The sequence below is a fragment of the Oryzias latipes genome, chromosome 6 (genome assembly GCF_002234675.1).
Source record: "Oryzias latipes chromosome 6, ASM223467v1".
Taxonomy (NCBI): domain Eukaryota; kingdom Metazoa; phylum Chordata; class Actinopteri; order Beloniformes; family Adrianichthyidae; genus Oryzias; species Oryzias latipes.
Genome location: NC_019864.2, coordinates 4,756,465 through 4,784,441, shown reverse-complemented (window position 1 = coordinate 4,784,441; position 27,977 = coordinate 4,756,465). Strand labels below are relative to the sequence as shown.

General features: G+C 44.7%; 2 protein-coding genes across 3 annotated transcripts; one reads left to right on the top strand and one right to left on the bottom strand.

The window, feature by feature from the left end:
• Positions 1-145: 145 nt before the first annotated feature.
• On the bottom strand, positions 146-23,640 carry LOC101168439 (partitioning defective 6 homolog alpha). 2 transcript variants are annotated; one of them, XM_023955522.1, is made up of 6 exons: positions 23,251-23,640; positions 19,588-19,810; positions 6,409-6,689; positions 6,204-6,329; positions 2,364-2,560; positions 146-1,118 (listed from the first exon to the last, which is right to left on the bottom strand). In XM_023955522.1, the coding sequence occupies exons 1-6, from the start codon at positions 23,317-23,319 to the stop codon at positions 845-847; spliced, it is 1,170 nt and encodes a 389-aa protein (XP_023811290.1). In that variant the 5' UTR covers positions 23,320-23,640; the 3' UTR covers positions 146-844. The 2 variants fall into 2 exon arrangements, with proteins under 2 accessions (XP_023811290.1, XP_023811289.1); XM_023955521.1 differs by having other exon boundaries at positions 146-1,121; positions 23,251-23,639.
• Positions 23,641-23,742: 102 nt separating this feature from the next.
• LOC111947498 (putative proline-rich protein 21) lies at positions 23,743-25,194 on the top strand. The gene has a single exon (XM_023955404.1). The coding sequence runs from the start codon at positions 23,743-23,745 to the stop codon at positions 25,192-25,194; it is 1,452 nt and encodes a 483-aa protein (XP_023811172.1).
• The last annotated feature ends 2,783 nt before the right edge of the window (positions 25,195-27,977 follow it).

Here is a 27,977-nt window from a genome sequence, read left to right as displayed (position 1 = left end):
CTGAGATTGAATGTATGCTGCCTATCATGCTGTCACTGAGCTCTTTGTTGTGTTTGGGTGAAGTTCCAGTTTAGTGTAGACGGCAGGAACTCCGAGCAACAGAAGGACAGCGTCTGCACACAAAATCAGGCCTTCAGGCTCTCCCCTAAAGTCGTCCTTCATCGTCCCGTTTATTCAGCAGAGGTTGAAAACAATGATTCGGAGCTACATCATGTTACAGGTGAAACAGGTGAACTGAACCAGGTGCTTCATGACCCGTCCTCAGCTCTGCAGACTCCACAGCCACAGGCAGCTGGACTCGCCTGCAAACACTCTCACCTGCTCTTTTGTCTGCAGTGGCTCAACAGGTGAGATTTCCCTCCCGCTGAACTGTCCTTAAAATGTCTGAAATCTGGTGAATGTTCCTTTCTTCCATTGACAGATGTTCTTATGCTTATTATAAAATGAAGAATATTTAGGATATATGCTCTAGAAATTAAAAATGTTGGACAAAATATCCCGGTGTGAGTCAGAGCGTGTGCAGCCCCGCCCCCTGCAGCCTTCAAACCTGAGGATGGCGTTCGGGTCATTTCTGCACATGGAGCTTCGCGATGAGCAGCCTCTGCTGCAGCCTCCTGCTGGTCTGAGGTCAGTTTTAGGGGCTGAAGGTCAGCTGGCACGCAGAAGGAGTCAGAGCTGCACACGTGCACGCTCGTGCACACACCGGCATGCATTAGGCAACAAACCTGCAGGAAGCAGCTCTGACACCGCTGTTGATCCCAGACGTCTGCAGATGTTGTGCTCAAACTCTAGTTTTCCGTAACAGTAGCCTTCATTGTTTAGTCTGTCGTCATAGTGACCGTTGTCACAGTGTTATCATGGTTCCGTCCTCTCTCATCCTCTCCCTTCCACTGCTGCCTGCGTGGTTGTAGTTCCTGTCCTGGCTGTAGGAGGTGCTGTTGCTGAGCGACGCTCCCATGCTGTTGGGCATGGAGACGCTCTGAGGGAAGGGCCTTCCTGCGGCGGCTGCAGCGGCGCCGTTCCTAGCGCCGTCTCTAATGTAGGGGTTCAGGCTGTCGCTCTCCAGGATGATGTCTCCCTCGTCATCGTCTTCATCACTGTCGCCCTCAGCCAGGCTGCTGCTGCGTCAGCACAGAGGAGAAGAACGCAGCATGAATCCCAAAGACACTGATAGAAAAAGGCGTTTGGTAAAAGGTCAGTGCGGCTGGCTCTTATTCTGCAGAGCAGCTGCTGCTGTGGACAACAACAGCTTATAGCCCAAAGTATCAGAGCTCCTCCTGAAGAACATCAGTGAGACGTGAAGTCATTCTGCCGCATTACTTTCATTACAGCTAAGTGACTTTAGTGTAAAGACTACTGGTTTCACTTGAAGATGATCAGAAACAAAGTTTTAAAGATTTTAACATCCAGCTGCCACATTTCAGCAAGCTGTGCTTCAGGCGGACGACCAGATTGAAAGTTGGAGGATTGCTTCCGCCTCAGAAGCCTCTACATCAGTGTTTTTCAACCGTTTTACCTTTTACCTTTTAACCTTGACAAAAATTCCAAAAAATCTAAAAGATGACATAAAAGTTAAGTTAGAAAATTTACAAACTGTGTGTTCGTTGTGGTTTCAAGACGTTTAACAAGGACGACTCATTGTAAGCTGAGGCACTGTCACTTTAACCCAATGCATCATGGGAGGTGTAGTGTGAAAACTGCCGCAAAAGGGCAGACAGACTCGCGTCTCTGAGCTTCATTGTGTTGTTCACTTGTTCCACGGTCTGACACCGGATTCTGTGGAAAGCTACACCGCTAAAGACGAGCTTTAGCTGGTATTTTTGTTAGAACTGAGAGACTTTTTGAGCTAAATTGGAACAAGGAAGGGAAGACTTTAACCACTTCTGATTGGTCAGACTGATGACGTGTGATTAAGCCTCCAAGAATGATTGGTGGAGACAGTTAAAGGGGCGAGACTTTTCCGCAAACAGCTTTAGCTGCGGCTAAATCGCGGTACCGTCATTCTTATCAAAATGTCTTTAATAGAATCAAATAAACACAAAGAAAAAATAATTTTATGATCTTTCATATTCCTAACTACTCAGTGTTTTATCAGGGCCTGTTTGGATGAACACAGAGCTGATATCCTGGAGATGGAAAATGTTTTTAGATCAGTTAATGAGGGCAATTTCCCACAGCACAATGACCATCTCCCACGGCACACTAGTGTGCCGCGGCACGCTGGTTGAAAAACACTGATCTACCTACTCGTGTCTGTTCTATAAAGCTGTGTGAGAAATGAGGAAATGCCGTCTGAAAGCAAAAGCAAAAGCTGGAGATCCCCTTTAGACCTTCAAGCTTTGAGAGGCGCAGCTTCCTCGTACCTGGCAGTGATGGGGTTGCTCTGAGAGGCGGGGCTTGGAGAGTCATGTGACAAAGCAGAGCCAATGGAGCCAGCTGAGCCCACAGAGCCAGTATTGCCCATCGAGCTTTTGCTGGCGCGGTTCACGTTGTTCCTCTGATTGGCCGGTTTTACCGTCACAATGAGGTTGTGGCTGTTGGCCACCATCATAGCTGTAACCTGACAAGACACACAGCAGGAAACTGTTCACTCTGCAAACATTTTATAGTACGGATGGAGAAATATGGCACTAATAAAGACAGATTTAATCCATTTATACGTTACAGCGATCCGCCACAGCATTAGTTCAGGTCTGCAACCTGAGGCTCTGAAGCCACATGTGGCTCCTTCATGCCTCCAAATGCATAGAATAGGCTTGTAGCTTTCGTTAATTTGTTTTAGTTCGTTAAGTTTTTTCATTTATGTTTAAATTTTTACTATGTCAGATACAAGCAAAGTTATGGAGAAGGATTTACAGTCCAACTATCCATCATGACAAAAAATGCCACGACTCACTTGGCTTTCTATGGACTTTTAAGTCAAGTAAATCTGCTGCAGCATGGTGGCTTTTATTTTGAAAGGAACTTGAATGCGCTTCTGTCAAAAGTAAAATATCTTATTTGTAGTAAAATAGAACCCTGTTATATTTTAATTATTGTAAATATTTAAAGGCAATATTCGGCCTTTCCCTCCAGGGATCACCACAGTGAATCAGCTTTTACTAGCATGTGGGGTCAGTAACATGAATGGTCTTGGCCAAGGACCCACACTGAACAAAGCTCACTGAGACCCCTGGGAATTGAACCCTTACTTCCCATGTGCCAGTACTGCACTTAACCAATTGAGATGTTTACGATCAACTGAGTACGAATCATTGTGTACTCTAAATAAATTTGGGTTAAATGACACGATTTGAAGACGGTTTCACTACAAGAGCCTAAAATTCCAGTGGCGGATGATGTCATCAGCAGGTGACACATTACAAACCGCTTTGAAGTATAAGACGGGCCTTGAGCTGAAAAGACATTTAAACCATCTCTTTTGTTATTTTGTATCTTGAATCCTTTGTCATATTTTTTCCATCCTTTTAATTTTCTATATATAAAAATGTATCATATCGTTATATTTTGTATTGTACAAATTTGATTTATTGCACGACTTTCTCTCATGAGTAAATGACTAACAATAAGAAAGAAAAAAATCTTTTGTAATCTCTGTAAATGTGACCCACAGGGTCTGTATCAGAGAAAATGCAGCCGCTTGACTGCAGACTTTATTTTGAAAAAGTGCTCTAAAGGGCTTCCATGAGAGAGGAAGAAATGTCCAAATGTGAAAACAAATGTTTTTAATATAAGAAGAAAAATAAAAAGAATTCAGGGAATCCATTCATATATTTCTAAATGTATTTGTTTATGTCTGCATTTGTAACCCTTGTGCTATCCTAGACACTTTAACAGTGGGAGTTGGGTCATCTAGACCCACTAGACAGTGCTCTGAACCTTTTTTCTTCAATGATTTGTGATCTTCACTGGTGTCCATGGATTACATGAAATCTTTCCACCTTTATCCACCTTTGTCATGGTAGGGAGAACACGTCAATGGAAGGGTGGGGGGGTCATAGGATAGCACAAGGGTTAATGCAAAACGCGTACATGTACTTTTATGAGTCTATTTCTTTTTGAATAAGTCAACTTTGTTCTCCATGGACACACTGGGTAGTTGGGTCCTTCTTTGAACATGTGGAGGACAAAGCTTGAGTAGTTATTGTGAGTTTTCTGGAGGGCTTTGGGGAGCCTTTGCTGAATAAAAACTGCTTGTTTGTTTGTCTGTCATGTCTAATGCTCATAGACTTAAAGACCCACTCCAACAAAAAAGCTGTTTTTGATGTTCTTAACATGTACTTGTGTCATTATTCTCATGATGGTGAACATTTATATAAATTAATCTAAAATTAAAACTGCATTTCAGAGCACAGTGTGCCCCCGCTTATTCACATTTAAGTCTCACATGTTCGCAGATTCATGCATCATCGGGAGGCGTGTGCAAAACGGTTGGGGACACCTGCGGCACTGTCATCCAGTGATGGACAGGACATTTCTGCCGCACAGCACGACTTCACGGAGCTGCAAGCCTACGTTAAGTCTGCGACCCCTGGTGCCAGTCCCACCTGTAACATCTGGTCCTGGCTAACATCAGGTCCATGGTGGACCTCCTGCTGAAATTATTGACCATATACTCATCGTTTTGTGCCTGTTTAGTCTTTTTACAACATGGACTCTGCCTTGTGTCCTGTCCATGATCACAAACCACGCAGGCTTTCATCCATTACCAGCTTGTCCAACAAGCTGAAGAGGACCCCTCCCCATATACTCCTACTTCAGAGGCATCGTCTGAAACTGAAAATGTCAAAACCAAGTGTTGAAATTATGTGTGGATGCCTTCTTATTATTATTACATAACCATGTTTCACGTTTGTATCTTCCATTTATCTGTGTTTACTTATGACCTGTTTGAAATGATAAAAGGGAGGGATGTCAGGGTTATGTAATTGTCATTTGCTTACACGCTATTATCACCATGATATGATGGTCTCAGTTCTATCTTTCAGTAAGAAAACAATGACCTGGAAAGTTGTGATTATACAAGGATATGGTTCCTGTTGTTCCTGATTAAATGACCCTCGTTCATGTCTGCAACCTTCAGTTTTCAATAAAAGAGACTGGATACACTGTGACAGTTTGTGCTGTCACAGACCGATTCTCCTTCTGCAGAAGTCTAGCAAAAGTTCTCATCTCCTGTGTGCTTCTTCTCTTTGTTAAGGAAAAAGTCAGAACCCTGACAGACTCCTCCGGTTCATCACAAAAACTCTGCTCCATCTATTAACCGGACTACAAAAACTCGTTATGTTGAGCAATATTCCAGAGTTCTTTGAACAATGTTTTGAAAAGCATCAGAAATGTTTCTGGAGGTTTTTGATGAGTGAGGATCGCTGACGGACATTCTTCAGCCAAGGGGGGCCTCCGTTTTTGTGGATTCTGCGGATTTGCAGGTGTCTCTGGTCCCTAACCCCCACGAATATGGGGGGAATAATGTATTTCTTTATTCAAACATGATGGATCAGGTTTGTGACGCAGCAACTGTGAAGGGCGGGGCAAAGGTTCCCCGCTCCGCTCCTCTTCTGATGCATCCACTTGTGGACGACTAGAGCTTTACACTCCCCCATGGTCAAAATGAATCCCCTCAGCTTGTTGTCTGTGGTCTGTGCCGCAGTCGTGCGCTTTTTCTTTACTTTTCTTTTTTTTTAAATAGGCAGTTTAATGAAGTTCTGCCAGTTTTTATTTACATTATTATTCAAAATAATTGTGGTTGAAAAATACATTTTTTAAGAGAAATGTGGCACGGAGAAGTTTTCATACAGCACAATATTTAAGCACAAATGTAAGACTTTTTTAAGGCTTTTGAAGGTTTTCAGAAATTCAATTCTATGTAGACTCTTAGACCCCGCAGGGACCCGCCCACATTTAGAGGTTATTTCAAATGAGTAGAAAACGAGCCTTAAAAAACAACACAGGCTTTTTGATTTTTGCCACAAACTGTATGAGCATAAAAAAACCTGGGACCATTCCTATAATAGAATAAAACTATAGTTCCAGTGGGACTTTGAGTTTAGTTTGTAGAAAATGTAGATTCCCAAAGATTCTGCATTTCTGAGCACTAAAGCTCATCTGCAGTGGCTCTGCATTCTGATTGGCTGCATTCTGATTGGCTGCATTCTGATTGGCTGAATATCCCCTGCAGCTCCTGTGGAGAAGGAGATGTTTACCTGATCCAGAGATTTTCCCGCCACATCAATGCCGTTGACCTCGAGGATTTCATCGTTCACGGCCAGAAGCCCCGTGCTTTCAGCGAGCCCCCCCCGCACCACGCGGGATATAAACACCCCTGGAGCCTGCAGGAGGACAGACAGACGTGGTTCATCGTCCGCTTGCTTCCCAGGAACAGCAGCAGAACAGAGGAGCTGTCCTCACCTTCTCCACCCCCTGAGCGGTTACCCGCATGCTCACACCATCTCGGATGTAGAAGCCCAGAGGCTTGTTGGTGCCGTGCTTGTGCAGCCGCACCCTTCTGTACGCCTCCGGCAGGATGTCCACATCGATGATGGAGGAGATCTGTCTGAAGTTCTGTGGCGGACCAATAAGGGGGCCAGATTTGCCCCTGGGGTGTGTGGCGCCTGGGTTCAGTCCTGTTAGGGCCAGCCCCTTTTTGCGCCTCTGGAGAGAGTTGGTGGCAAAAACCGAAGAGTCATCCTCTGAGGAAAAACAAAACAGAACAATAGTGTTTATTATCTCTAACCCCTCCCAAAATCGAGAGCTGTGGGGGGAGGAAGGAAGATTAAATACACAAGAATAGAATGAATTGCACATTTAGAACGGAGGGAGAGGGGGGGGGGTCTTAAGAGGAAGCAGAGCTGAAGAAAAGAGCTGCTCTTCTCGCTCAGCTCTGCACTTGATTAAAGACAAAGATCCGATTGAGCAGCAGTCCAGCAGGGACGCTGGTTCAATCCCCAACTTGACTATTGAGCCGCGGGGGCCCCCCAACCATCCTGTGGGAGTTTGGGACCAGAGGACAGGCACAGACCAGCTTTGGCACTGAGAGCTCCAGTAAATGTGTATCTAAGCGCTGATCAGCTGATCCCATCTCCCTGCTTTCATTTGGGGAGGTTCTGTTCAAAAAGAGACCCTGAATGGGAACCTGATGGGAGGAAAATCCTTTTAAAACTTCACAGTTGTTTTAAAGAAGTATGGGAGGAGAAAGTGTGAGGGGAAAAGTGTGCAGGACGTGGTGTGAGAAACATCTCCAAGCCTGCAGAGCTCCATCACTGCTGTATCTGCTCATCTCACAGCTCGACAGAACTGCAGAGGAATCCAGTCTGAAAATATTGTTCTGTTCAGCTTCATCCCTGGATCGCTTACAAAGTAAATGTGAAACCCCGTCAAAGTTCATACTCCAGTAAATCCAGTCAGGATGTATGTGTGAAGCTTGGTTCTGACAGTCCTACGGCCGTCTCACAGCAGAGAAACATAAAAAAAGTCTGTTTTTCTTCTTTCTGACTCTTTTTTGAACCGAGCCCACCGGACCATTCCAGATTCCTCCGGTTTTCTCTGTTGGGTTGGGTTACGCGGCCTCGCTGCTTTCCTGTCAGTTTATGCGAGGGTTGGGTTTGGGGTTTGAGGCCGACATGGCGGGGTTTAACACAAACACCGGCTGTTCTGTCTTGTGGTGTTCTGTGATGTGGACCTTCCTAACAGAACAGGGACTTAAACTCTGACAGAACCCTGGGAAGGCACATGCTGTCACTCACCTATAAGCAAAAGTATATAGATATGTGCACAAGTATGTAAATCAATAGGACCCCAAATGAATTGAAACTAGTGCCTTGTCTGCAACCTGTGTAATTACACCCCTGGGCTCTAGATGGCAGCACTCTCTGTTGGGGTAGAGCTAAAGCTAATGGAACGGCTGCAGTGATGCTCTGCTCCTGATAGAGCAGACGGTGGTAAAACAAGAGGAGAGCTCACACAGGTGGAGGAAGTCAACTAGCTGCACAGGAGAGCCCTGCATGGAGGCTGCAGAATTATGGGATGCACAGTTCACAATGCAGATCTGTCACAACACAGTGTTTCTGCCTCAATGGATGCAGAGCTGTTGGAGTGTTGGTGAAGGACACCAGTGGTGGAGGAGCTGAAGTGGGTCTGCAGACATCACAGCCACTGCTGTAGAGTCAGAGCCAGACGCTCGTCATCATCAGAAGCTTGTTTTCTCCATTTCAAACCTGAGAGCAGCACAAACACACACAAACACAGTCAGCTGGAAGAAGCTGGCCGCTGTGCTCAGACAGCAATCCCAGGCTCAAGGGCCTCATGGCAGCGTCATGATGCAGCACTCAGATATGTCCACTCAGCCTGCACAGATGATCTGCAGGCGACACAGACTCTCCCTCATTAGGGATTAAAACCAGAGGCCCCTGCAGGATTACTCCACTCGGTGAGCGCACCAGCGGCTCCCACAAGAGACCCACATTCATCATGCAGACAGATTTAATCTCAGCCTGTAATCCCGTTGTTGTTGCTGCTCATCAGAAGATGACTCTCTGTTGTCTCCCCCTCAGACTGAACGCTGCACTCATCTGTAGGTCCCACCAGAGCTTGTCCATGGGGGGTACATTCACCCCCACATGAGTCCAGCTGTTCCAAACCATCACCTTCTGATGAATTCATGATCTGTCTTTGCATGAAGTAAACCTGCCGGTCTACTCGCATGCCACTTGCAGACAGGAAGAGCTCAGCTTCTTCAAATGTTCCGAGCTTGAGAAGTTGAACTAATGTGCTTCCGGTGACAAGCCTGAGAAGACACATAATTAACCTGAAAAGAACAGAAACATGCAGGAAGCCTCTGCTGGAGACTAACCTGACCTGCTGCATCCCTCACACAGGATTCATTCCTTTTGTCTGCCTCACCCTGACTCAGTGTGTGTGTGTGTGAGTAAAGGAAGGACAACATGCACCCGTGCACACACATCAAACGTGTGTTCAGGTAGTTTCCTTACAACACAGACAGAACCTAGACAGAGCCCTAGCTGAGGGGGCAGACTATCGCCTGGAGGGACAGACACAGCTAAGCCCACACAGGAAGGGAAGCATGTCTGAAAACAGCTTGATGCTGCGTCTCCACTGCAGACAAAAACAACCCTGAGAAAAACGACAAAATCCTGAAAACACCTGATAAAAACAAGAGCAGCACCAGACAAAAAGTGAAAAACAAACCTATTTAAGCTTTAGGGCAAGAAACGGGACTTAAATCTGGAACAAACAAGACAACAGCCTGACTAAACTGAACTAAAGCACAACACAAACCTCACTAAACTAAAGAACAACACAAACCTGACTAAACTGAACTAAAGCACAACACAAACCTGACTAAACTAAAGCACAACACAAACCTGACTAAACTGAACTAAAGCCCAACACAAACCTGACAAATTCCTGAGCTCAATCTGACAAGAACGAGAAAACATTTGGAGAACAGTTTCAAGCAAACAGTAGTTGTTTTTTTTCCAAAAGCTGTGCAGATTTTCTGGTCTTCTAAAAAGTAAATTAAGGATCTTCCAGTGTTGCTTACTGAGAAGCTGCATGACTGGGTTTGAGGGTCTATAAAATACTTGAAATGTCTGAAGGCTTTTGTCTTTTATGCCTGACCCTCTGAGAAAATATCATTTCAGTGTTAGAATAATTCAACCTGCCCCAGCTGTTCCCAACTTTCCATTTCACTAAGTAGACTCTGAAACCAAAAAAACAGGCTAAATGCCAGATTTTCTAACAACTTTTGCATCCAATGATGTCCTAAAAAAGACACTCCTGACTAAAATGTCTTGACCTGTGGGCTGAGTCAAGTTTGGGACACTCCACTGTTAATGGTTCTGCACACCTTCACCTGTCGCATCATCAGCTCACCATCATTTACTGAGATATTCAGAAGTCTTTCTGAAAGGGAAAAGTTTGGCTCTTAATGAGGTTTCTTGTGCTGAAAGTGGAACCTGTGACCGTGCAGGTCCAAGTCAAAGAATAATAACTCCCAGAATGCACAGCTGCAGCGGGATGTGTGAATCTTTATTCACTGCCTGTTTTATCAGTGGAGCATCAATCTTTAGTGCAGCCCTGTGGGGCAGAACCATCAGCCTTTGTCTCTTGAAGACTCTGCCACTACTTTACAGGTTTGACATATTTTCTGAGTAAAGAATCCCACAATGGAGAAGTGAGTTTTCAGCAGATGTCAAAGCTGTGCCTCAAGACAAAAAAAACAGAAACAAACAAATCTTCCTTTTGGCGGGAGAGTCGAGACAGAAAAACTACTTTGTCTATTTCAGGGACTCTCCGCCTCTGCCAGCATCTTTCATTCTGGGTATAAATATTTCCTTCCCTCCTCCCATCATGTGGCACATGGATATTTTCATATATTCGGCAGCTCTTCATGCAGTTTCAGGTATTTGGGGGCTGGAGGAGCCTCAGTTGTTTCCCAAACTGCTCCTGTTGAGAGGAAAATCCTCTGTCTTACTCACAGAAACTAAAGGAAAAAATCCCATGGTGTCATCCAGATAACTCCCACTCCTTCACAGTCCCAGCAGGTTTTCTGAAATCTAAACAGAACCCCAAATCACTCCAATGTTGGCTTGCATCTGCAGAAAGGCTGCTGTTTTGGCTTTGGTTGGCTCTTCCCTCCAGAGTTAAACGTGTTTTGTTGTCGGTCTGACAAATGCCGTTACCTCTGTCACTGACAGCTTTCAGAGAGCAGTGCAGAACGTCTGACAGTTATTTTCTGCTCTCTGACAGCGCTGAGCCAACTCTTTTTTCTTTGCACCGATTTGAAGCCAGATCAGGCAGCTGCATCTGCGTTAACCCCTCTTATGTGAGCCGCCACTTAGAAAAGTCGGAGAAACCCTAAATGTAAGATAATAACACAATCTAATCTGAAAAACGCCATTCCTTGTACGAGATGTATCCTGGCCAGGCCTAACCCTGTGGACTGATTCCTGTTTGTCCCAGGATCCTGATTCCTAAAAACATGACTCCCATGCCATGAATGCGACCCAATGGGATCCCAGAAACCCGTCAGTGTGTGATTCCTCTGAAAGAGGTGGGATGTACCAACATGCCGGCGTTGGGTTGCATGATGTGCTGAGCAGATAGAAAGAGACACAATGGCCTCATATTTTGTCTGCTTCAGTCCTGAGATACTAATCAACACGGAGATTAGATTCCTTTCAGATTCTAATCTATCAGCATAACGCTGGCTTCCTGTCTTTCTACCTGACTCTGATTTAGACACACACTCAGCTGCACACACACACAAATGCAAAAAGAGTAAACATTCTGATCTAAATCTATTTGACCGGACACGGTCTTGGAGCAGTGTTGACACACATCTAGATAGTCCTACATGAAGAAGATGATAAGGATGACGCTCATGACGTCCATCCAGACCAATGACGTTGGCTCAGTGTCGTATCAAAGAACAGTCCTCTCACCTCCTGTTAAAACACTCCTATTGGCCACTGGAGAGGTGGCACCAAACATTAACATCTATGCCACCGAATTCTGTTTGCTAACAGGGAATTCTTGGGATCAGGGAATTCCATTTGAATTATTTGCCAGTTGCTTCACGTGAATCTGTTCAGGAATCACTTGGATTCAGTCCTGATGAACTTATGTTTGGAGGCACTCCAGACTCTAAAGGAGAGGTTCCTGAAGCATGTCTTCAGGACCGCCTGTGCTGAGCCAATGAAATCACTGAGGACTGCTTGGCCAGTTTGCAAATCCAAACAAAAAGCAACATGATGTTGATCCTGTCAAACATGACTTCCAGGTCGTCGCTTTAGTCCCACTGACGGGTTAGCCATGTCTTTAAAGTTACGAGATTAGATCCTTTTCACTCCCAGTAGACAACATAATGCTCATGTCTGCTGCAGCAACATGTTGAAACCAAATCACCAGAGCAACCACAGCCTGATCAACACAAGCAGAGAGGACTGTATTTAGTTTTCCATGTGACGATAACTCCTTCAACATATTCCTCTGTGAAAGCTCTTCGTCCCTGATGGAAGTGATCTTTAGCTTTAAGCTCCAGAAGAATCAAATGTTTAGATAAAGATGTTCTCTGGCTTTCTAGGCCTCACTCTGAATATCATCAATCTGAACAGGGCTCCATGAGAGTGGGGGGGGGTTGAGAACTATGATGTCATGTTAGAGCCGTGACCACACACGATCCTCCCGCTGACGATCTGCCTGTTTCAGACATTTGTTACTGTTTTATCTCATTTCCTTTGTTCTCGCCCTGCCCTGACTTTCCGCTTCTGCCTCCAGATCTCTGAGGTAATCTGATTACACTGACAGCTGGTTGAAAAACAGAGAAACAGTGGCCGCCTGCTCTGCAGCTGATGGTAACCAGGTTGAAAAGTAGCTTCATCTGTGCGACAAAAAAGTATTTGTCATAAATTCTGCAGGTCTTTTTATTTAAGAAGCTGCGATTGGTCTGTAGTGTTCATCATAGAAACACTTCAACTGTGACACACAGAGCTGATAAAAAGGTTAATCTTTTGTATTATTTGTATAAAGGATTAGAAAATAAATATTGATCTCCAACCATAAAACAAGAATTCTGTTCCTCACACATCTGTTACTTCTTCTTGTCTTCTGTCTTCCACTGGTTACCTGTACTAATGTCACCTGTTTGAACTGGTTATCTGTATAAAGACACCTGTCCACACCCTTAAACAGTCAGACTGGAACCTCTCCACAGTGACCAAGACCAAAGAGCTGTCAAAGGTCAATTATAGACCTGAACAAGACTGTGATAAACTAATCTATCATAAACAAGCAGTTTGGAGAGAAAAGATCAACTGTTGGAGCAACTTTTAGGAAACGGATGAAATACAAGATCACTGAAAATCCCCCTCCACCTGAAGCTCCATGAAAGATCTTACCTGGTGGAGAACAAATGATCGGGAGAACCATGAAAAAACAGTCCAGAACTTCACAGGGTAACTGCTCCATGACCTGGAGAGAGCTGAGACCACCGTACAATAGTACATTCATAGAAAGTACTTCAATACCTTATAAAGGTCATGTGATCGGACGAGACCAAAATGAAACTCTTTTGTATCAACGCCACTCGCCAAACCCACTGTGAAGCATGGAGGTGGAAATATCATGGTTTGGGGCTACAAAGGGCCCAGGATGACTGTGATCCATATTAAGGAAAGTATGAATGGATCAAGTCTGATGACAGATGAAACATGTCTGGATTTTACAGCATGACGATGAACCCAAACACATCAGCAGGTAAACAAAGGAGAAAGCATTTCAAGGTTCTGGAGAGTTCTAGGCAGTCTCTAGACCGCCATACAATGGAGGGAATTGAAAGTCCGTGTTCTCCAGCAACAGCCCTAAAACATCCCAGCTTTATAGATCAGCATGGAAGAATGGATTAACATAGCAGCTGCAGTGTGTGCAAACCTGGTGAAGACCTGCAGGAAAGCTTCATCTGTCATTGTACCAGGGTTTCATCATAAAGTATAGAGTTGAACTTAGTTATTGACTAAATACTTATTTTCTGCTCCATTATATAAACGAGTTCGGTAAAAAGCAAATCAAGCAATGAGATTTCGTGGATTTAAAAAAAATTTTTTTTTACATATTGTCTCTAACATCTTAAGTGTTTCTATGATGAAGATTACAGACTAAACTCAGTTTTTTAAGTCAAACAATTTGTGGAATCAGTGACTGACGTATACTTTTTTGATTCATGGTGTGTATTTATTACCCCCTATAAAACAAATACTTCTATATTATTATTTCTATAATATTTCTCCACCAAACTCTTACATTAACGCAGTAAAGTCTGTCCAAAATCTAAAAGACACACCAGGATTTCCCCACAGCAACCTAATTTTCCCGTGTATGTGAATCAAAAGTATGCTTTTGTTCTTTTACATCCAAAAATGTGCTAAAAGAAAAGAAAAAATACACATTTGTCACTGGAAGACAGGAAACTGAGGATTTACAGCAGGGGTCGGGAACCTATGGCTCGCGAGCCATATATGGCTCTTTTGATGGTCACATGTGGCTCGCAGACAAATCTTTAATTATACTTTTTTTTTTTCATTAGACCAGTCCTTCTCGGGCGCGATGCGATGCCAGAGGCGCGCAGTAGTAGCAGTGCTTAGAGAGAGAAATCTGCGCCAGCGCTATCAGTTACTATTATCTATTATTTCACAGAGTTTGTACCAGCTGGAAACCTGTGAATTGACGTGCCTAAAACTGCGCGCTCCCGTCTCTGAGAAAGAGCGCGCAGATGCGGGGACGGGATGTGTGAGGGAGAAAGCAGAGGGTGGGGCTGAGGTGTTGTGGGGACAGGCAGCAGGTGAATCGCGCAGTGATTATAAAAATGTAAAACCCGCTTCCCGTCACTCACTGCGGCGTGTGAGTGTGTGTTTGGCTCCCTGTCTGCATGTGATCAGTCTGTCTCACATCTACAGAACATTCAGACCTACGATGACGTTTAAAGTCTCAACGCCTGCATGAAGCAGAAACTCACCACGTATCAACCAGACTAGACCATCAGCAAAACTACCATGAGAAATACTCACCATTTATTAGCAACAGAATAACAATGTTATTAAAAAGAATCCACAGACTTATTGTACTTTAAAAATGTTGAAATTAAATCAAATGCACACATTCATTTGTATATTTAGTTTTAAACAAATTGTCGCGGACTGAGTTGGATGGCTGTTGGGCCGCGTTAAAAGTTCTGGAGTTCATTGAACGCATCAAGCAGAGATCTGATTGGCTCTCAGTTCTGTCGCTCAGCCTGTTGTTAGGTAGTTTGGACCAATGGGGTTCAGCTATGAGCCGAATAAGGGAAATGGGAGGGCTGGAGCGGGAGCAGGGGAATATAAAGTTGGGAGAAACGCTCTCGTCTCGGCGGGAGAGACTCAGGAGTTGCTGAATGAATTGAACGGCGTTTGTGGCGGTCTATAGTAACCAGAATAAAGAACCTTAAAAGAGGTTAAGTCTCCGTGCCTCAGTGTGGGAAAAGGACACTACATTATTGTATGGCTCTTTCGAAATTACATTTCAAAATATGTGGCATTTATGGCTCTCTTGGCCAAAAAGGTTCCCGACCCCTGATTTACAGCAAAGGTCATGTTCTGTGTTGTTGAATTTGCAGGTCAAAGTGAGAAACTGCAGCCAAGACAAAATCAAACCAGATGAGAACAAAAACTTCAAACGTTTCAGTCTTATCTCTCCACGTTCTCGTTCAGCAGATGGACAAAAACAGGATTTAGAACAATCAGATTTTGAAAATGTGTCAACGAGCCACATTTGTATATTTCAGTGATCTGTAAGGATTCTGCGGTTTGTTTGGTTGTTTTTGGTTTTCTTTTTGTCAGTCACAACAGTTTCAGGTTGAGCTGTCTTCATTTAGTTAATTGCCCTCAGTGTATTTAAGTGTCTAGTTTTCTGTTCATCCTTGTCAGGTCATCTGCTCTCTTCTACTTTGTCACCTTTTTGTTTCTTCCCATGGTTTTGTCATGGGAAACAGTTTGCTTGTTAAATGTTTTATAATGTTTTATTTCCTGTCACCATGCATGGTCTCATGCATTTTTGGGTCCTCCACCACCAGCTCCTGACATCATCTGATTACTTCCTGTAATCCAGTGCTTCTCAATTATTTTTTGCCAGCACCCCCCCTGGGAAAAAGAAAATGCCCCCCCCACACACACACACAAACAAACAAACACACACACTTGCGCTGTGACAATATAGTAGGTTGGTATCTATAAAAATTGTGTAAGCATACCTGAAATAGTATCTTTTAGCAATCACAAATATTCCTTTTATTTAGCCACAGAAACCCTGTTCTAGTCCAACAAAACCCTGTTGAACTTAGTTATTGACTAAATACTTATTTTCTGCTCCATTATATAAACAAGTTCTGTAACCCTTGTGCTATCCTAGGCACTTTAACATTGGGAGTTGGGTCATAGAAAAGAAGAAAAGAAGCTTAAAGTGCCTGAAACAAAAAAATCTGTAATTCCTTATTTAAACATTTTGACCATCTGCACCATTTGATGCAGAGAAAAATAATAATTTAATCAATAAACAATTCAATCAATAAATAATGTGCAGATATTGTCATTTTCATAATATTAAAATAAAGAATAAAGTGTGGATTTATAATACCATGCATTTAATTGTCATGACTTTAACTTCAGCTCTTGTGACATGACATAGCACTAGTGGTGCTAAATAATCTCATCATCCTCTCACTCATGGTGCAAAAAAATTAAACATAACAGGAAAAATAACTACACAAAACACAGTAAAACAGCTAAACAACTAAACACATTTGGTCAAAAACCCACACTTAAACCCAAATCTGTCCAGACAGGCAAAGGGAATGATATCCCATAATCCCTTGCGGTGCCGATCTAACAGCAGCACCAAAGTTACACCTACTTAATTGAATTAATTTGAATGAAAGGAAAATAACTGTCTGAAAACTACGTGTTATTTTTAAACTGACTAAATAAACAAATGATTTATCTTAACTGAAGCAAATAATTAAGTTAGATCAAAGTAAAAAAGTTTATTTTTCCAACATCCATATGTGGTCTCATCACCCTCTCATGGTGGAAAAAGTATTATCTGAGCTTCTTCATCCACTAAATCATCTTCAAATGGACACGCCATGCTGCTTCACCTCTCTGAAAACAAACTAACCTTCAACTAAACCTGCTCCAAACCAGGTTATGTTCAGAGCATGAGTTGCTATGGCAACTTGACCTACCCTGAAACATACCTCCATTTTTGGGACCGAAAGCTGAGGTTATCAACTTCCTTAGCCTCAAACTTACCCTGGTAACTAGCATAACCTGCTTGCTGGAATAGCCCCCAGGTTTTGTTCAGAAATAACTTTAAATGTAAATCAGGACAAACATTTTCTTTTCCCTGAGCAGAGAAAACCTGATTAGAAAGGGATTTAGAGGCCTGTCATCCCAACAACCGCCTCCTGCTCAGATTGAGCTTTAATCTGTCTGTCCTGGCCGAGTGGCAGCTCCGTCCTCCTTGCACAGACTGCTCTCAGGTCACTACGTTTAAAGTCTGTTTTATCCAGCGTTTACCTCTAAATCCATGCCCCCCCCCCCGGAAAAAACCCAACACACAGACAAATGTCTGTGTGCAGAAGTCTACAAATGTGTCTGTGCTCCTGGTGTGGATGGGTGTCATGTTCCTGAGTGTCTCTGGTCCTTCACTGAACAGCAGCTCCTCAATAAACAGCTGGAAGCCGACAGCAAACGTGACTCTCATCAGCAAAGGTTTTCCTCTCAGGGGGAAAACAAAGTGCTTATCCGATCCATGAGTGAATTATATAACTAATATAAACGGTGGCTACTTCCTGTTCTGTTTATATGCAGCATCCCTGAAACAAGCAAGGCTTCTCCTCGTCAACGCAAACAACCGAGCCACGAGTCCAGAACAACAGAGAGCTGTAACCACGAGGGGCGTGGCCTGCAGCGCTTAGGCTGGGAGCCCCAGAGGTAATGAAGAGGTCGACAGTGAAGCAAAAACCTGACCTTTGTTTACCCCAAGGTGACTGTATATAGAGAGCTGGACTGAGGTACTCCTCCCCCCGCGTGTTCCAAACAGGAAGTACCCGCTGGCTGCAATAAGCCAGAATCCTATAGACCTCTATAGAGAGATGCAGAAACAGCTGTTACTCTGTCATTCTATTGGTCACAATAGACATTCTTGCTACATAATCCTATATTTTTTCCCCATTATATGTTTTTAAGGGCTGCATGGTGGTGCAGTGGTTAGCCCGCTTGCCTCACAGCAAGGAGGCCCCTGGTTCAAGTCCCAACTGAACCAGAACACCAATGGGGGGCCCTTCTGTGTGGAGTTAGCATGTGGGGGGACTCCAGCTTCCTCCCACCATCCAAACAGATGTACACTGGCCCACACCTCATCTGCTTGATCAAACAGATGAGGTGGGGGCTTTTAACAAACATACTTGTGATTGGCACCAGTAGTTGCTATAGAAACATTGACTCAGACCCATTACTGTCATTTGGCTTCAACATGGTGACAGAGCTGGAGGTAAAGCATCAGGTGACGTCACACCGGCTCTGTCCACTTCTATAGAGACCATTGAACTCACTGTGTTTGCATGCAGGCCACCATCCTCACCTTCATTCCATACTTCATACCATGTGGATAAACCACATTCTTGGAATGCGCAGACTTTATTTAGAACAGTCTAAAAACATCTACCTTGACAGCTATGAGACCTTCTGGCTGAATGTGAATAGCTGTGTAATGATGTCATCCACAGCAGACTGGTTTCTCCTAAACCTTCTCAAAGACCTGCAGAAGCTGGATTTAAACCTCACAGACTCAGCAGCTGAAAGCAGAAATCAGTGCTGTGTGAATCTGCTCCTTAGCTTTACCCCTTTAGAAGTCCTGACTTTATTAGCGCTTTACATCCCAGCTCAGTGATGTGACGGGGGTCTTTTCTTCTCCTCCTGGCTAGTTTAAAATTTGGTAAAAACCTTTTTACTAAACCTTTGAGACCTAAACACAGAAACAGATATAGATGCAACTGTCCACAGTTTATGAAGCTAAAATTGCCTTGTTGATGAAAACAGAGCTACAGTAGGTGTAGCTCTGGGAGGAGACAGACCGGGACTTCTGCTCAGCAAAAACAACATTCAAGACAACATTTCCAGCCATCCCAATAGATCCTGCTGCAGAAAACACGGGATCCCTTTTTAAATGTCTGTGGGGTAGAACTTAATTATAAGACGTCCAGAGTTTACTATTGTGATGCACTTAATCCAGGACATGGGCTCCATTAAAACTGTGGGGTGGATTTACTAGACATTCTAAAAACAAGATATAAGTTCACTTCCAACTTAAAAAAAAAAAAGAAATTCACTTTAACTTCATCGACTCCTTTTAGGAAGATCACAGGTTTGGTTCCCTTCCTGCCCACCCATGTGTTGAAGTGTCCTTGGGCAAGGCACTGAGCCCCCCATTGCTCCTGGTGGTTATTGGATGGTGCCAGAGTTTAGCAGTGGAGCCGTCATCAATGTATGAATGGGACTGTGACTGTACAGCGCTCTGGGCCTTCTAAAAAGATAGTAAAGCGCTACAGGTATGTAAAATACAGTGATATATATATAGTTTTAACCATTTATTTACACAATAAAGAACTTATTGAGCGTCAGTCCTGGCTGCTATGTGACACACATGTGTGATTAACTTAAGATGAGAGCTTCTCCAGCAGGTAGATCCCTAAATACAGCTGTGGTAAAAAAAAATCTGTTTGCAAAGACGGGAGCAGCTCTGCAGCTTCTGAAATGGACCAGAAGAACCAAAACCGATTCTGGTTTTCTTTTGGTGAAACTGGCTTTCAATCCTTACATTTCTACGGGAGCAGTTTTTGTCATTCTGTGGCACTAGAAGTTTCAACCTCTGATGTTAGTGACACCAGGAACCTGCAGATTTGACCTGTTTGTGTGGACTCGTTCTTCCTCTGCTGCTGCATTCTGGGTATGGGGGTTCCCACCTTCCCAGAGTTCTTACCTTTCTTGGATATGACAATCCGCAGCAGTGGATTGGCAGAGGACACAGCTTTGTAGAAGTTCTCGTCGTTGTTGATGGGCAGGAGGTCCCCGTGGATGTCTGCGTAGCCCAGCAGCACATCCATCCCACGGATGTGGTGGATGTTCTGGAGGAAGCGGTAGAACTCCTGGAAGTTTCCCGGTCCACTCCTCTTCAAACCAAACCGGCGATATTCTGCGTCAAACTGCCGAGGAAGAGGAGCATCAGGTAAAGGTCAAACACTGACAGTGATTAGTTCAGATGAAGTCACTGCTTCAACCAACAGTAGATCCACTGCTTTGGTGCAGTTATAGAACCTGACTGATGCTGCGTTCACGCGTCGGTCTGATTTCTCTGACTAACCAGCCTAAGAAATAAATGCAAACCATCCCCATCTATGCTCTATTATGGCTTCTTTTCCCACTGAGGCTTCAACTGAGCATTTCTTCACAACTCTAAGATGTTTTATGAATAGGACTGACCAGGACGTAGGATCAGACATGCAGAATTACTGCAAAGCATTAGAAGACACATGATCTGCTCTGTCTTCCTAAATGTTCCAGGAACACAGAAGAAACTGCTTTTTTTTCTGCCCTAAAAGCCCCCAAATTACAAAGCATTGATGGTAAAAATAAATAACTTTCATTCTACGAAAATACAGGAATAATATTTGAATTGGTAAGAAACTTATAATATGCAGCTGTGCTAAAGTGGATTATAGAAAAGTAAACCTGATCAGTCTTTTTAAGCTTTGATTATAATAATATCCAGGACAGCTGTGTCGTCTTTGAACTTATTTGTTACAAAGTGTGAATTTTACCCTTTTTTATAGCAGGCATAAAGAAATATTTGTTATTTACAACATTTGAAAAGTCCTCAAAATAGAATCTGAATAATTTTTCAGGAAACAAGTCTTTCCTATTTATTGAATCTTTGATTTCTGTCAAACTACTGTCGGTTTTCCCTCCAAATCTAAGGCTTCATTTTGAAGAATGACAGGCCTGTCAACCAATCAGAGGGCAGCAGATGGGGGTGGGGGGGAACTGGGTGCTGGGGTGCAGTTTTTTTAATAGAAATCTGAATGTTTGTTCCATTTCCAGCTGCTGAAATCAGCAGACAGCAATGAGACAGACATGTATGGAAGCCTGGAAGGGATGATAAAATCAAGAAACAATGGTTGTTTAATTTTGGATACGATTTGGATGAATTTAGAGGTTATTTCAGATCTTGAACTTGTTAGCTAGTTTATTATATGCTAATATGATTAATTGTGATTCAATATCATGGATTTCAATGGTTAATGGTTATCAATGGCTGTTAGCTGTGCCTCTTCCTGAGATTTCCTGACAGTTTTAGACTTACAGATGTTTTTCAGGTTAGGCTTTGCATGGATTTAAAAACAGAATCAGTGAAGTCTTATCATTCAGATAAGACTGTAGTACTGTGCATAACAAACCCAACAGAACCAATGACCTGCAGAGGGAACGCTGCTGCATACGCCTGTACTTAGATCCCACAGCTGACTGTATGCTCACTGCAAAAAAGACATTTTCCTGAATGTTTTTACTGGCACTTCCCCTCTAGTTCTCTGTCTTCCGTTTTTCCTCATTTCCTTGATTTCCCAGAGAAGTCTATGGAAAATTGTGCTTTGCATGAAAAACACGACAAGCTGGAACAAACTGCATTTGTCATGTAAAGACTTTACAAAAATAATGTGTAAGGAAACACTGAAGCATGGGCAGCTGTTTCTGTGTACACGCTGGAGCCATCTTACTCATCCCAGCTGAGCGTGACGTTGGCACCGTAGATGACGGGCCTGGACTTGGGCAAAAAGCTGTCCTGAATCAGCACAGCCTTCATGAAGAACAAAAACGCTGACAGCTCCTCAGTCGACTCCAAGTTTGCATCTCCTGCTGGAATGAGCCTGCTGTTGCTCATCTGTTAGCAGCCAGCAGATGTGCACCAGCGTGCACGTCTTTATGTACACAGGGATGAAGTTAGTGCAACTGTCCCTCACCTGCGCATGAGAAACAAACAGCCAACATGAAAAGAAAAGCAGAACACATTTGGGCCACATAAGCACAGTTCTTTGGCACTGACAGGTGAGCACAGCGCTGTAAATTCCAGCTGTGAACGCTTTTCTCTGACTTCTACGGCTCTGCAGCTTTTAGGACAACATCTGGCTCTCAAAACATGGACCGACCAAATCCTCATGCCCACAGACGCCTCCAGATGTGCGTGTCATGAGCAGGACGGAGAAGGTCTGCGGAGTCCGCTAGGGGACTGTGTGAACTCGGAAGACCAGATCCTGAGTCCCCTTTATCTCAGTCAGTGTCTTTTCATTCCGAAAACGACACTTTAAATAGAGGACACGTGGCGGGACATCCTGTTCCAAGCTTTCCTCAGAGGATCTGAGGCTGTCTGCTGACCCCTTCAGGACAGAGACAGACCATAATATCAGCACAATGTCATACCAGAGACAGCATCCACCAAAAGGAACAACTTCTCCCTGACTGGACGTCTGGACCCAAAACACACCAGCACCCTGCCGGTGGGAGGGGGTGGGGGGTTCAGCCCAAAGGTTTCAACATTCATATTTTATGAATATGGATTATTTTTGCCATTAAACTGGCTCCTGAACATACCAGCTCACACCCAGCAGTAACAGCTGGAAACAGCCTGACTCTGAAATGTTCCTCATTCATTTACAGACCCCCCCCCCCCCCCCCACACACACACACACAGACGCAGACCTCCATCACTTGCTAAATGTTGACAAGTAAAGCTCTTCAACACGATTTACCTCCAAAGCTTTTACAATCTGACAAAAGGTCTCTTCATTTTTTAAAAGTACAAAGTGTTTAGAAACTGAGATTTAGCCATGAAAAGGAGGAAAGAAAGATCTGTGAAGAAAAATCTGCTGAGCAATGAAAATAAACGGATGAGGGACAAAAAAATAAACGATGAGGGAAAATCCCCCCAAAAGATTAGGAATTTTCTGTTTTTGACTGATGGATAAACAAAGTTTTTACTGGAGTTTTTGCTGTTTTCAGCTCTAATCTCCAATGTTTTAAGGTGACATTTTAATAATAATCAATAACAATAATAATAACATCCTTTCCAAAGTGACAATTAGCAGAACCGTTTCCAAAGTCCAAATTATTTCCATTTACCAAACCGTTATGGAAACCCTGACAAATATTTGATCCTTAAGCATCACAGAGCCAGAGGAAAGTTACCAACCAGAGGTGAAGCTTTTAGAAACTGAATCCCTCATTTCCCTGAAGGTTTCACAGACAAACATCCTCAGACTCTCTCTGTCTGATCCGGCTTCTTTTTTAGTTCCACATGTTTGGTTTTGTTGTTGCTTCTGCTAAAAGAACTCTGTGTGTGTGTGTGTGTGGGGGGGGGGGGTCTCTGCTCATCCACAGAGGCCCCATGTCTGCCTCCATGGGGCTCTGGAATGAGCGGATCCGGCCCTGCTCTACCCGGATGATGCTGAACAGAACCGAGAGCAGAACCGATCCACGCGCCAGATCTCTGTGGATCTGCGGCGCGTGACCGTGAACCGGAGCGGTGGAGGCGCACCGCGCGTTCCGCCGCGGATGCGCCCCACCCTCGGTGCCGTTCCCGCCGCGCACTCACTTTGCTCTTGACCTCCACCACGCTCTCCGCCGCCCGGGTGGGCGTGCGGCTCTGCGACGCTCTGGACATGCTGCTCCGCGGCGGTCCGGTCGGCTGCGGGGAAAAGCGTCCTCCGGGACGGACACGGCTGCTTCCTCCTCTGAACGCCCCAGTCTAACCATGGAGGAGGCGGCGAGAGCGCGCAGCAGGCTTGTCGGTTTCCTGCTCCAGAACCGGTTCGGTCAGCTCCATGTCGTTCGTGTCTGCGCGCGCCCGTCCCCCCAACCAGACGCGCATGCGTGCACGCGCAGATGAACAGCGCAGAGATCGTGACAGGTGGAGTCCGGTAAATCCGGTACCCCCTCCCCCAACCCTACCCCCGACCAGCCCGGAGGACTCAGCGGAGGGGGCGGGACCATGTCGCTGCTGTCTCCGGACGAACCCGACCCCCTCCCGCCGGAGGATTGCAGACAGAGTTCACACCTGCAGCACACCTGAGGCTCAGGCACCGACATGGATGAAACCCAGAACCCAATAACCGACCGCAGAAAGAGCGTCCTGCTCGACCCCTATTCTCACAGTGTATGGACGAAAGGCTCCATGTCTGCAGCAGCACCCAGAGGACCTCCACCCTCCATCCCTCATCCTCCTCCCTTCATCCCCCACCCTTCATCTTCCATCCTCCACCCTCCATCCTCCACCCTCCATCTTTCATCCTCCATCCTTCATCCTCCTCCCTTCATCCCCCACCCTTCATCCTCCACCCTCCATCCTCCACCCTCCATCTTTCATCCTCCATCCTTTATCCTCCATCCTAGGACGAAAGGCTCCATGTCTGCAGCAGCACCCAGAGGACCTCCACCCTCCATCCCTCATCCTCCTCCCTTCATCCCCCACCCTTCATCCTCCATCCTCCACCCTCCATCCTCCACCCTCCATCCTTCATCCTCCATCCTTTATCCCCCACCCTTCATCCCCCACCCTTCATCCTCCACCCTCCATCCTTCATCCTCCATCCTTCATCCTCCATCCTTCATCCCCCACCCTTCATCCTCCACCCTCCATCCTTCATCCTCCATCCTTCATCCTCCATCCTTCATCCCCCACCCTTCATCCTCCACCCTCCATCATCCACCCTCCATCCTTCATCCCCCACCCTTCATCCCCCACCCTTCATCCTCCACCCTTCATCCTCCACCCTCCATCATCCACCCTCCATCCTTCATCCCCCACCCTTCATCCTCCACCCTCCATCCTTCATCCTCCATCCTTCATCCTCCATCCTTCATCCCCCACCCTTCATCCCCCACCCTTCATCCTCCACCCTCCATCCTTCATCCTCCATCCTTCATCCTCCATCCTTCATCCCCCACCCTTCATCCTCCACCCTCCATCATCCACCCTTCATCCTCCATCCTCCACCCTCCATCCTCCACCCTCCATCCTTCATCCTCCATCCTTCATCCTCCATCCTTTATCCCCCACCCTTCACCCTTCATCCCCCACCCTTCATCCTCCATCCTCCACCCTCCATCCTCCACCCTCCATCCTTCATCCCCCACCCTTCATCCTCCATCCTCCACCCTCCATCATCCACCCTCCATCCTTCATCCCCCACCCTTCATCCTCCATCCTCCACCCTCCATCCTCCACCCTCCATCCTTCATCCTCCATCCTTCATCCTCCATCCTTTATCCCCCACCCTTCATCCTCCATCCTCCACCCTCCATCCTCCACCCTCCATCTTTCATCCTCCATCCTTTATCCTCCATCCTAGGACGAAAGGCTCCATGTCTGCAGCAGCACCCAGAGGACCTCCACCATCCTCCTTTCATCCTCCACTCTCCACCCTTCATCCTCCACCCTCCTCCCTTCATCCCCACCCTTCATCCTCCGCCATCCACCCTCCACCCTTCATCCCCCACCCTCCATCCTCCACTTCCATACTTCACCTTCCCTCCTTAGTCCTCCACCCACCATCGTCACCCACCTTCCTCCACCTTGAGGCGTCAGGAGGAGCTCCGTCACGCTGCAGACATGAGGAGAATGCTGTCCTTCTGCTTTCTGTTTGACACATTCCTGACAGGAAGAGTCACGAGCAGCACATGACACCAGCAGTCCTTTCTGGGACGTTTGAGACTTTTATACATCAATGTCTTCAGTAAAACACAACTTAAAGATATTCCAGTGTTCACTGTAGTTTTTGAAGTACAGAATATGAAAGTGGAGCACATGTAAACCATTTTTGTGTGTGTTTGTAGGTTTGATCTGCCTCATAAAAACAGTTAAAAACAGTGATGCTGTTCTACTGGTTCTACTGGGCAGCAGATACTGATGATACAATCAGTTTTAATTGGAGTCTTCTCTCTGGGAGGGCTGGTCTCCTTCTGATCCACACCGCGCCTGGTCTCTTATGAAAACAAGGCAACCAAGGAACTGCTGGAGAAGAATCATATCAAAGTCATGGAGCGGCCCAGCCGGTCTCTGGACCTCAATCCTATGGGAAACCTATGGAGAGAGCTGAAGCTCAGAGTTGCTAAGCAACAGCCCCCATACCTGAAGGATTGAGAAGTCATTAGAAGAGTGGAGCAGAGTTAATCCTGATATGTGGAGAAACCTGCTCAACTACAAGACCCCCTGACCTCTGACCTCTGCGCTGATGATAAGGGCTTTACCACAAAGTACAAAAGTGTTCAAATACGTCTTTCCCTCAATGAAATGCAAATAACTGTGTATAAACTCTTTAAAGTTGATTTCTTGATTTTCTTTGTGATTTTCTAGATCTCACTGTTGAGATGAATCTACCAATAGCATGATAGACAGTTTCTTTTTAGGAGGGTAAACCTACAAAATCAGAAAGGGATCAAATACTTGATTCTCCACTGTGAGCTTTCATTGCATGCTTTTAAAGTTCTGAATTAATTTATGAGAAACTCCTGCTCTGTTGACGTTCCATTTCTATTTTTATTCTCCTTACAGTGTTGTGTTTGTTCACCTATTTTGCACTAGTGAATTTGTTAATTTATTACTGCCTTTATTTTAACAAAATAATAGTTGTGGGTGTTGTGTTTAAATTGTAGTTGCATTGTTGCCTTTTTTTATGTTGAGCTACTTACTGTTTTTTTATTAAATTATATAATTATAAAAATACCCTTCCATTGTTTTATACCTCATGCATCTTCAGCTCAGATTGCTGTAGTTAGTTATTAAACATTTTTATTTGCAGAAAGTCTTTGTCAGGTGTTTTATTATACACATAATTAACAAACCAAGCATTAACTTCAAGGTATCTGTGTTGACATCAGTGATGCTAGCCTGTATTGACTTGGTATCAGATGTCTTCCCAAATTCCCAGCATCGTCCACCCTTATTTCACAGTAACCCTGTAGAAAAACACAGAATAACTTGCATTTCTGTTTGCCTCTCTGTCCTGCTGCACGTCCTCCCGGTTTATCAGGACTGCATTAAGGAATGCTGGGAAAAAACGGATGAGAGGACAGCAGTGAAAGAACTCCCACCTCATGTATGTGTGAGCATGTGCTCGGGTCTGCATGTACAGACGTTGAAAGGAGTGAATTCTTACAGCTGCCCACTATTCTGAGTGTTTTCTTTTATTTTTGTGAACATTTGGCTTTGTGTTAAAGGGCCTATCCCATGCAAAATCAACTTTTTGAGCATTTAAGTGTATTATAATGGTTATTCCTCATGAAAAGAAATTTTGATCCATTCACACATTTCTGAGGATTCCTCTTTAAACCTGCCCTGATGGTTTCCTTTTATATGCACAATACACGAATGCATCTGGGCGACACCCACAAGGAGCGAAAGGCGGAGCCTCAGAGATTAAGTCTTCTTAATTTCGGGTTGGAAAATAACTTATATTTTATCTAAAATGTGTTATTTTGTGAGCCAAAGGTAATATATTAATCATAATCATATATTATAATCATTGTTTACCATAAAAGGCTTAAGAATAGCATGATGTAGGCTCTTTAAAAACCAACATCAACATAACTGCTGAACTAGTTAAGATCCAAACTGCTTCTGAAGCTCCTGGACCTGAGAGGTCCGTCCGTCTCTGACTCCCAGAAAGGCCATTGATTCATGGGGTTGTGATGGATGGGGGGGTCAGGAGTGAAGAGGGTCAGGCTAAAGCGGGTTTAAAACTGAAAACAAGTGGAGGCGATGCACGTCACCAGGTAACTACTAGGTGACTTTCTAAAACCTGACTTGACCCAATAGGAGCTGACAGGTGACATCACACACCTGGTTTGCTGAAATGCAGAGACATGACCTTCAGGCAGATGAGCAGGAAGCACAGGGCAGGTGTGGCATCATGATCACTTATTTAAGGGGCTTGCGTTGTTTTTAAGAGAAAACAGTCAATTAGTCTTACTTTTGTCAAAGGTCTGTTGAACTGCAAATGAGTCAAAAGTCCTCATGGTTCTGACTGTGTTTGCAGCATTGATGTTGGGTTTCCCAGAACCCAGCATTCCTCTAGCAGAATGAAGGAGCGCAGGAGGTGAGGGACGTCCGGTCCTGAAGGTGTGGTCCATCGGAGCAGCTCTTGAATGTGTGTTATGCGTGTCATGTCTCGGGGCGGCTTACGCATGTAGGTGTGCTGAAGTGGGGGAACTGGTTTTAGCTTTGTGTCTTGGTTTTGTTTCGCTGGTTGTCTCACGGTGAAACCATGTAAGCACGGCTCATCACACTTTCTACCAGCATCACCATGAGAATCTGGAGTTTCT